At 53.2% G+C, this 10,502-nt stretch overlaps 1 protein-coding gene across 2 annotated transcripts in view; it reads right to left on the reverse strand.

Moving 5' to 3' along the window:
• GUSB (glucuronidase beta) overlaps positions 1 to 10,502 on the reverse strand; it is a 24,893-nt gene that overhangs the window by 13,838 nt on the left and 553 nt on the right. Inside the window, exons 2-10 of one of the 2 annotated variants that reach the window (XM_019633066.1) lie at positions 8,942 to 9,127; positions 8,431 to 8,612; positions 8,161 to 8,303; positions 7,543 to 7,730; positions 7,051 to 7,203; positions 6,632 to 6,810; positions 6,406 to 6,552; positions 4,210 to 4,294; positions 1,496 to 1,672 (exon numbers count right to left, since the gene is read on the reverse strand). In XM_019633066.1, the coding sequence (XP_019488611.1) occupies positions 1,496 to 1,672; positions 4,210 to 4,294; positions 6,406 to 6,552; positions 6,632 to 6,810; positions 7,051 to 7,203; positions 7,543 to 7,730; positions 8,161 to 8,303; positions 8,431 to 8,612; positions 8,942 to 9,127 (1,440 nt within the window). Of the gene's footprint in view, positions 1 to 1,495; positions 1,673 to 4,209; positions 4,295 to 6,405; positions 6,553 to 6,631; positions 6,811 to 7,050; positions 7,204 to 7,542; positions 7,731 to 8,160; positions 8,304 to 8,430; positions 8,613 to 8,941; positions 9,128 to 10,502 lie in introns of those variants that run through there. The other variant, XM_019633067.1, reaches the window with a different exon arrangement.

Genomic DNA, 10,502 nt, shown 5'->3' on the forward strand with positions numbered 1-10,502 from the left:
TGCCAACTTGGGCCAGTGAAGCAACGTCCTCCACAACTAGACTGAAGAACAAAAGGATAGCAACTTGTCTGTTCCCCTTCCCCCAACTCCCCAATAAAAATCTTAAAAAAAAAAAAAAAGAAATGTGTGTCAAGGGCCGGCCAAGTGGCGTATTGGTTAGGAGTTGGCTTGGGATGCCATCTCTGTGCAGCAGGGCCCCGGTTCAGATCCCACATGAGGGCCAGTGACGCTGCACCCTCTGCAGCTAAGATGGTGAACAACAGCTCGACCTGGAGCTGGGCTGCCTCGAGTCGCTGGCAATGGCATAGGCTGCAGTGGGGCTGGCAGGCAGTGGGTGTGAGCTTTCGTGAGCTGCTATGAGCTGCCATGAGTGGCCATCCAATGGCCAGTGAGCAACTGCCTCACCGGGGAAGAGCGCAATGATAATACCAACATGGGCCAGTGAAACGACGTCCTCCACAACTAGACTGAAGAACAAAAAGACAGCAACTTGTCTGTTACCCTTCCCCCATTCCCCAGCGCTGTTCCCCTCCCAAATTCCCCAATAAAATCTTTAAAAAAAAAAAAAAGAAATGCATGTCAACAAGGAACCCCAGTAGCTGTGATAGGTTAATGTGAGGTGGCTGGGGTGCAAATGAAGGGCTGGCTGTGGTTGAAGAATGCACATGAAACAAATCCTCATAAGACAAAGCAGCATATCTGGTGAGGAAGTGGACAAAACAATGAGAAAAAAGCTAGTGACAAAAACTTACTCCAAGATCTCATCCATTCCCTTCACAAACATTGTTTAGCACCCACTGTGTGCCAACCACTGCAGAGTGCTTAGGAAGCAACAACGGAGTCAGTCTCCCTCTGGAACCCACAGTGGTGGAGGAGAGCCAAAAAAATAATGACAGTGCACAATGAGAAATGCCGAGACAGAGACCAGCAGAGGGAACAGTTTCCTCTGGCTGAGGTAGGTGGGGTAAACCTCACCAAAGAGGGGACATCTAAGCTGAGACTTGAACATGGAATCCATTAGTTGGCGATTGCGGTGCTAACAAGGACATTCCAGGCAGAAGGAACAGCCAAAGCCAGAGCAGATGCCAACAAGCACAGTCCGATGTCCAGCAGTGAAGGCAGAGGAGGATGAAGACCTGGGAGAGCGCAGGGAGCAAATGGCGCTGACTGCCCTGACCAGGGATGGGGGCTTCCTCCTGTGGGCGGGGGAAGCCAGTGACAGGACTCCCAAGGTTTGCCTTTGTTCAAGACTACTTTTGGGTAGCTAGTGGAAACAAGGAAACAGGAAACAAAACCACTAAGGAGGTTGCCTCAGAACCAAGCCAGGCTGAGGCCTGAGTCTGGGGCAGCCATGCGTGTGAGAGCTAAGCCTGAAGACCTGCAGAAAGCATCAGGACAGGTGAGGGCTGGGGAAGGGGGCACATTGCTACCTTGGGGCAATGAGGGACATCACTGCCCAAGAGAGTGGAAAAATAGAACATTCTGCACTACTTACCTGGTGAAACCCTACGATGCTTTCTGCTCCATACTCGCTCTGAATAATTGGCTTCTGATAGGTCCTATACCAGTTCTCAAACTGGGTGGCTAGCTGCAGCTGAATCACCTCCAGGTGCCCATAGTCATGATACCAGGAGTAGTAACTGTTCACACAGATGACGTCCACATACGGTGCCTAGGACAAGGACGGTAAAGCGTGGTCATGAACCAGAAGATTGTGTAACAGTGTCAGGACTCTCATACTCGGGGCTCTTCTGGCAAGAAGGTAAGAAAGAGAGGCAGAAAATGATTTAGAAGGGCAGGCCGAGTGGCGCGTTGGTTAAGAGTTGGCTTGGGACGCCAGCTCTGAGCAGCAGGTCCCCGGTTCGGATCCCACATGAGGGCCAGTGACACTGCCCTCTACAGCTAAGGTGGTAAACAACAGCTCGACCTGAAGCTGGGCTGCCGTGAGTCGCCGGTGACAGAGTAGGCTGCAGTGGGGCTCGCCGGCAGCGGGTGTGAGCTTTTGTGAGCTGCCATGAGCCACCATGAGTGGCCATCCAATGGCCAGCAAGTAACTGCCTCAGCTGGGAAGAGCACAATGATAATACCAACATGGGCCAGTGAAGCGACGTCCTCCACAATAGGACTGAAGAATAAAAGGACAGCAACTTGCCTGTTCCCCTTCCCTGATTCCCCAACGCTGTTCCCCACCCCCCACCCCCGGCAATTCCCCAATAAAATCTTAAAAAAAAATGATTTAGAAGCTTACAAATGTAGGAAATATACTCAAGAAGTGACCTGAATGGTGCCAGTCTATAAATCTGGACTGTGACTCCTACTGGGCTGCAGCGGGGCTCAGTTGAGGACAGAGCAGGCACCTAGCCAGCTGGCCTCAGTGGAAGGCTTGGGACCATCAAGACTGCATCCTGCTCCTCTCTCAGTCATGCTCCTGTTCCTGGTCTTCCCTTAACTGGCCCTGGAGAAACGTTCCCAATTGAGGGATAGACATAGTTCTCACAAAGAGTCTTGATTCACCATACCGTTCCTGAGCTAGTGCTGTAAGCCGTAAAGTGCCTAGAAAATTCCCTACCAGCAGGGCAGCCAATATGACAGGGTGGAATGGCCGCAAGTGTCAACAATGCGGCACTCAGGACTGAGCAGCAGACTAGGCAGGACAATGTCTAGTCTCTAATGTCACCTGAACACATGTACTGGGACTCATGTGGTCTGTCTTTTTCAAGTGATGGCCTCCTCTTTCCAAACTGTGGTGGTGGGAAAATGCAGACAGGAAGAGGAAGTGGGGGAGGTGCCTTTGGGTGGACACAGGTACATGGATCACATGTCCCACCAGATGAGTCGAGCAGCCTTTGAGGAGGCAGGCACAGGGGGCGAGGCACACGGAAGACTGGAAGCAGAGGAGATGCCCTCAGCTCCAACCACACCCAGTCTGGCACCCTACTGGTGTTTTACCACAGTCTTCATGCTTCTTTGAAGGGGTGTTCTTGACAGACAGCAAGGGAGCACCAGGGCTACAAACCTTTTCCATCCATGTTAAAATGAGTGTTCACAGTTTGTATTTGTATGTATGTTTTCTCATCCATTCTTTCTTTAGATAACTTCTCTTTCTGTAGGACTTTCCTCCTAAGTACTGGCCTTCGGCTCTCTAGGGAAGGAGCATTTTCTTGCTCTCATGGCTTCCAGCTTCCAGTACAACTGAACACATTGTTTCTGAGGGACTGCTATGCCCAGATGGTGAGAGGCCATGTGGTCCAGCCAGTTGTGTGAGCCTGTCCCTTCGATCTCACCTTGGATCCAGTAAGTGGTTCCCAATGCTGGCTGACAGCTGGAATCACTGAAGAGCTTTTGACATCTCAGATTCCCACCCAGGACTGACTAAATCAGAACCTCAGAATCCAGAGATCCGTGCTTGCAAAAAGCTTTCCTTAGTGGTTCTGACAGTCAGCCAGATTTGAAAAACACTGGACAATGATGACTCTTGGCTCCCTTAAACCTTTGCCATTTTATGAGCATAATAAACTCAGGTGCGTAAAATTAAACTGAGGTGCATAAAACACTGAGTCTGAACTGAGAATGGATTATATCTCCCTGTGCCCAGCCTCGTTGGATTTAGGAAGCCACAGTGCCTAGCAAATAAGCAGGCAGGTATCATTAACCTAGACCAGGGGTCGGCAAACTTTTGAGATGGAAGAGCCAATCCTGTCCCTCACAATAATTTAAAAATTATTCGAAAGCCATAAAACAAATGAAATCACCATTATGTGAATAATATCCTTTAAAAACTTTATAAATGAAACTATGACAGTTTTATTTTCATTTTTAATTTTACTTCAGAGCCACATGTACGTACCCAAAGAGCCGCATGTGGCTTGTGAGCCGCAGTTTGCCAGCCCCTGACCTAGACCATCTGTGAAAATGCTGGGCTTGGTGGCTCATGGGTCTTCCCCTTGCTCCGCCCTGGAGCTCCCCTGCTGCTGTGTCCCCGCCCACATCAGGAGGCACACACTATGCCAGGTGTTCCCCTAGTGCAGCAGGCCCAGCAGTCCCAGGCTCATCCCATACACCATATTCCCCTATTAACTATGTACCCCTAATGACCCGAGGCCCCCCCATCAGAAAGTTCACACCATACACGGTGTTCACTAGAGCCAGCATCAGACAGGACAGGAGGACAGGGAGGAGAGGGAAGCAGTATGTGGACCCCAGGCTCACCCCCAGGTCTACTTCATAGTTGGAGTTGGTCACAAAGGTCACCGGCCGGGAGGGGTCCAAGGCTTTGGTATGGGCAATCAGCGTCCTGTCCACAGAGAGCAGGAGACACAGCTGAGTCAGGCCGCGAAGGGCTCTCAATACCACCTCTTATCCTCTCCCGCCCATCTTCCCAAGACAAAAAAACCCCGATTTCCTCCCTAGCTTCAAGTGCATTTTAGAAAACAAGGATGTTCTTCCAGTGTTAGATCGTGTTCCCTGACATTATTCTTTCTCCCTCCCCAAATGCCACGCCCTCCCCGCCCCAGAAGAGGCCGCCTCGCAGGGGCAAACAGACACAGAGCTGAGGTTGTGGGCTGGGCACTGCCAACAACCAGGCTCTGAATCTAAAAACGCTCTTGAAAATAGGATGGATGCATGTGGATTAGGATGGATATTAACAAACAATTAGGGAGTTTGTGCTAGGAGGCAGGCTGTGTACTGTGTGCCAGGCACTCGTCAGAGACTTCAGCAGCTACATCCAAAGCCTCTTGCAGCAGAGGGGACAGGGCTTACAAACTACAATTACCAGTGGCAGCAGGAAAAGGGGTTCTTAAGACAGTACAGTGCACACAACTGAGAGTGGAGACTCAGTGACAGCCTCTGAAGCAAGGGCACTTATGCCGAATCGTACTAATCAAGGAGGGATGGCAAGAGCTTCCAGACAGAGGAAGCTGTCAGAGGCCTCCCTGCACAGGTCGCCCTCAATCGCTGTTTAAGCCTATTTTTCTCTTCTCTTTCCCCACAGCTGGTTTCCTTTACACCTGTGCCCCATAGTTGCTCTTCTCATTTAAGGCTGTAGTTTCCACAGGCTGGAACAGTGCCCCTTATTCTCAAGTTCCAAACCGACACTCTGAAATGGCCTGTTTGTCACCTGGGAAGCTTCAAAGCCTAGCAAGCTCCTCCAGCCAGGCTGCTCTCTCCAAATCCTGCCCCATCCCTGCTGCCAACAGGAACCTCAGGAACCCGTTCCTAGCAGACTACATACAACCCTTTCACCCTCACCACAAAAATTCTGCCCACCAGCCTGGCTCAGCACATCCCTGTGCCCCACACACTCAGGGGCTGTGTGTTCGGAGCTGTCCTTTGCCCAGCGGGTCACTCCCCAGAGCTTTCCACAGATGGGGTTCAGTTCAAAGCTCTCCAGAGGCAGGGATACAGAGTCTGCCTGAGGGAGTGTTTTGATGGCCCCTGCTGCCTCTGCAGGAAGTGAAATAATTCCCCTCTGCAGGCCAAGTCACAACTACGTGACTGTAAGAAACAGAAAGGGCCCAGGAACAACCCTAGGGCAGACCTTCCCACTTCAGGAACACTACCCAAGTAGTGTTTCTTTCAGCTGCAATGGCAAGGGAATGGGCAGGGCAGAGAGCAGGGAGTTACTGGCCTTCAGTGAATGGGACCATGAACTTCAGATGGCCTGGTCCTGTCCAACAATGTAACTTTAGAATAGTTAGACTATGCATGTCATTGCCAAACCTGTTTGTAATCATGTGCACCGGTAAGCTGGTTTTATAAAGCCTGACACCACTTTACAGATGAACCCAAAGTATCCCAAAGTGTTTTTCTGAAGTTTAAACACACATTAAATTTCCCAGGAATGGAGACAGCACTACAAGTGAGGGATGATTATATCTTGTTTTGTTTGGAACTTTACCTAGAGTGCTCACCATTTTGGAAAGGCGCTGCACTGAAGAGGACACTACTCATGGTCCCAGCACCAACAGGCACTACTGCCGTCAGCCTTTATAGCTATGCTTTCCGGAGATTCCACAACTCGGTGCAGGCCTCTGCCCCTTCACTGGGCTTTCTGGAGAGTCAGGCCTATGCATTCATGTATCATTTTATAAATGACTCTCCTTTAGATAGCAGTTTGTTTTCTTCATTTGAAATTATGTGTGTAAGTAGGTTATGTTAACTCTGGATTTAAATTCAGGTGTGAAAAGGGGACACTGGATCCCACCGGGTTAACATCACAACTTGGGTGGGTAGGGATTTGGTCCCCTGAACTGACTGGATGTGGATGTGCTCTCACGTCTGGGCTGAGCGGGGCCCACTCTCGCACAGCACTTGTCCACCTCAAGGTGGCCACCAGCCAAGGCTAAGCTGGGCCAAAGGTGAGGCCTCTTCCCTGACTCAGCCCGGGGCAGGTGGGGCACTCACTTGAAGTAGTAAGCAGCAGGTTTCAGGGAGGACGCAGGCTCGTTGGCCACAGACCACATCACCACTGCTGGGTGGTTCTTGTCCCTGCGCACCAGCTCCCCCATCACCTCCAGGTGGTGCTGCAGAGACACATTGCTGTAGCTCTGCCTGTGGGCAGGGAGGAAGGGGGCGTCACGACCACCTGTCAAGCTGAGCAGGCTGAGCAGCACAGGCGGTGGGCACTCACGTCAGCACGATGCCCACACCAGGGCTCTCGTCAATGACCACGATCCCATAGCGGTCACAGAGCTGCATGACCTCCTCCGCATAGGGGTAGTGGCTGGTGCGGAAGGAGTTGGCACCAAGCCAGCGAAGCAAGTTGAAGTCCTTCACCAGCAGTGGCCAGTCAAAGCCCTTCCCTCGGATCTAGAAGATAGCAAAGTAGAGTGACCCCCTGCCCCGTCCTTGTCCAAAATACACTTCCTCCTAGAACTGGACGCTCAAGAGTCACCCATTAGCCCTCTACCCAGCCCAAGCACAGGTCCCATCAGGTAGTGGTTTTGAGCAGTTTGCTTAAGTGCTCTGACATGCCCTCAACTGCTTCAGGGGTACAGGGAAGGTAAAGACAAGAAATAGCCCCCACAGGGACCCAGGACCCCAACTCACATCGGCATCCTCATGCTTGTTGACCCCATGGAAATAGAAAGGCTTCCTGTTAATGAGGAACTGGCTCTCTGTGACAGCTACAGTGCGAATCCCCACAGGGAGGGTGTAGAAGTCAGACATGGACCCAGCTGCTGTCTGTGCCGTCAGCCTCACCTACAAAGCCAAGCACTGGCGTGAGGCACTCTGGATGGCCTGAGCCCCACACTGGCCCACCCGTCAGCAGGAAGGCCTCTGGTAAACCACAGCAGCCCACCTCTGGGACGGCAAGCAGAGAGATGCAGAAATTACAGGCTCCTGCCATTAGAAAGGGGGAAACTTCCACCCTGCACCTGGGGTCTGCTCTTCAAATCTGGGCCACCTCACCAAGGGTTGAAAAAATCAGGCTGGGAACATGCCTGCCTACCCACCTATCCTGCACCCCTGCTGAAGCCAGGCAGGGCTGCTGGGTGGGCGCAAAAGGCCTCCCGTAGCCCCAGTCCTAACCACCATTACCTCCAACGAGTATAAGTAGGCAGGATGCTCATGCATCAGGTACGGCCACCAGAGGTGGGCATTGGGCACCTGCAGCTGGCCCTGGTCCCCCAGCCCCTGGGCCACGACTTTGCCGTCCTCGTCCAAAAGAGACACTTCCAGCTGGAAGTGCTCACTGCCCTGGACGAAAATCTGGTAATTCACCAGCCCTATGGGAGACAAGGGAGACAAGAGACAAGGGACATGACCTACAGCCACCACTCTGAGAAGTCCGCTTAGTTCCTGAGACCCCAGCCAACAACAGTTTATTTCTTGAACTTTATCTGCAGTGAGGAGAGATTGAGTGACAGCAGCATAGTGGAGAAGGAACAAGGGGTCCCCATGCATCCTGAGCGATGTGATTCTAGGCAAGCTCTACTTCTCATTGGGTCTTATCTCCTCACAAAATGAGGTCAGACCAAGTGGGTGTTTCTGAAGCCCATGCCAGCTCAGACGAGCTGGATTTTAGCTTCTCAGGTAGATGGGAACCTGTGAAGGTTAACAGGTGCTGGGAAAATCCTTCTCCTGGGGCATCGTTTCAAACAGGGAGCAGAGGCACTTTGGGCCTGGCTGAGGGCAGATGCTGCTGCGAGCCCTCACCAGTGTTTTGGCCCACATTGGTGGTGACGGTGATGTCATCAATATAGATGGTGGGCGTGGTGTAGAGGAGGACAGGCCGGTGCAGTCCCGCGTAGTTGAAGAAGTCAAAGTTTGTGTTCTGTACAAAGTAACCCTTAGGGTACCTAGGGTGGGAGGACAATGGCCAACTAGGCCTTGCCTGGAGTTCTTCAGCCTCACCCCTAAGGCTTCCCCACCCCCATGGGAAGACCACTGGCAGGCTGTCACTTGGATGGGGGGCATGATGCTTACTTGGAGGTATCAGTCTTGTAGAGGATGGTCCCTGGCGGCAGGGTGTAGGGGGTGAGTGTGTTGTTGATAGCGATAGTAATGCGGCAGGAAGACAGGGGTCCACTCTGGACCAGCTTGCTGATGTCGACCTCAAAGGGAAGATGACCCCCCTCGTGCTCTGCTACGTGGATCCCATTCACCCACTGCAGACACAAGGAGATACGGGGAGGGGGCAGCAGGCCAGAGCATGAGGAGGGGCACTTCCATCTCAGGCACACCCTCAGTGGTGCCCTGAGCTGCCACCTGCCTCACCAGCCTGATGAGAAGAATGGAGCTCCAGTGGAGATCAGGCAGCACCTCCCCACCCACCCCGGGCATAGACCCCAGTGTGGGGCATGAGCATTTCCTCCCCCATCCACCCCAGGGGTCAGGCTGCAAGTTGGCAGCTGGGAGCCAGAACCCCAAGGCAGCCCCAGGAGTGCCCAGCAGCTACACCTGCCCACTTGCCCTGCCTGCTGCCTGCTGCACTGACCACAATGGCGTAGTAGTGGGCACTGCCAATCCTCAGGACCACTCTTGTGCTCAGGTCCTGGGTCCATCGCTGGGGCAGGGTCACCTCCCGTTCATACCACGCCCAACCGACAAAGCTGCACAATTGTCCATCCTGACCCACGTCATTGAAGCTGGAGGGAACCGGCATGTCCAGGGTGGGGCCCGACTGGAGAAAGAAGGGCGGGGATCAGGTCCAGACCACCTAAGAATCTAAGGCCAGGTCCCCCAGCAATCCTGCCTGCAGGAAGAAGGCTCCTAACAGACCCTGGAATTCCAGACCACCCACCCCACCTTTGTTATTCTTTGCCAGCAAGTGACCAATGCCTTTTATGGAGCTCGTTTAATTCTCACAACTCCATGAAGTAGGCATCAGTCACTCACTCATTCAATAGACAGTAAGCACCTACAGTACTCTTCTAGGTGACAGGAATAACACGGTGAACAGGCCTTTGCTGTCAGGTGATCAGCTCTACGAGGAGTGTGGAGAGTGGCAGGGGACTATTTGGGAGTTAGGGAAGGCCTTTTGGGGCCAGGACCCATGGGATACTGCCTCAGGACAACCTGGCAGAACTGGGTGAACCTGAGCCCCGCAGGGAATCCCCCTGAGCCCTTCAGGTAGGAGGCTAGGCAGGAGTGGGGCAGATAGCTCAGTGAGCCTGGAAGCAGCCTGGCTTTCCTAAAGACATCTTGTAGTGGAGACGTGTGACCTCTAAGGAGAGGATTTCCTCTGTCCCTCACAGATGCATCCCCAACACCTGACAGAAGCCCTGCCACACAATAAGAACCCAATAAATAATGGCTGGCTGGATGGATAACTTGCTGATGAGAGATCAACTGCTAGGATGGTTTGTGTCCAACTGCTGGTGAGACCAAAAGTTCTTTCTCAAGGCAGCGAGCACCATAGTCTCCACTGAAAGGAGTGAGCCCAGGGCCACAACACAACCTGAATGAAGCAAGAAGCATCTGCAGAGACCAGACCCTAAGAAGAAGACGATCAACTGACAGCCCAGGGAGGGAGGAAGGCTGGCCGTGCAGGGGCTGCTTTGCTGCGGAAACTGTGAGTGGGGCACATGCCTGGCATCCAGCCCATGCCTTTCTTCCCTCCCACCTCCTCCACTCCTCCCCCACCCCCGTTTTCTTCCCCTGCTGAATGCTGGGAGGCAAAGACCGAAAAGAGGATCTAGAAGAGACGGGCACCGCATGGGCACACAGGCTTGTAGCTCCACTTCTCCGCCGGTCCAACCCAAGTCAGAGCGGAGACCTAGAGTAGGGTCTCTGGCTGGATGAATGCCAAGGCCGGTCTTCGAGCTGAACCTGGAATCCGAGGTCCTGCCTGCCAGGGCAGAGCTGGTCCCAAGATGTCCAAAGCCTGCCCTCCTCCCGCTGCCCGACCAGCTCGGAGCCGCGGACCCGGCTCTGGCTGGACCTCCCGTGCTGGACTCGGCTCAAGCGGAGGCCCTTTACCCCGCGCCCCACAGACTTTTGGTCCTGTACGCAGGCTCCGCCCACATCCTCCTTCCGGGTCGCCAGACACCCCCCCC

Source organism: Hipposideros armiger, unplaced genomic scaffold (genome assembly GCF_001890085.2).
Source record: "Hipposideros armiger isolate ML-2016 unplaced genomic scaffold, ASM189008v1 scaffold_1236, whole genome shotgun sequence".
NCBI classification, from domain to species: Eukaryota; Metazoa; Chordata; class Mammalia; order Chiroptera; family Hipposideridae; genus Hipposideros; species Hipposideros armiger.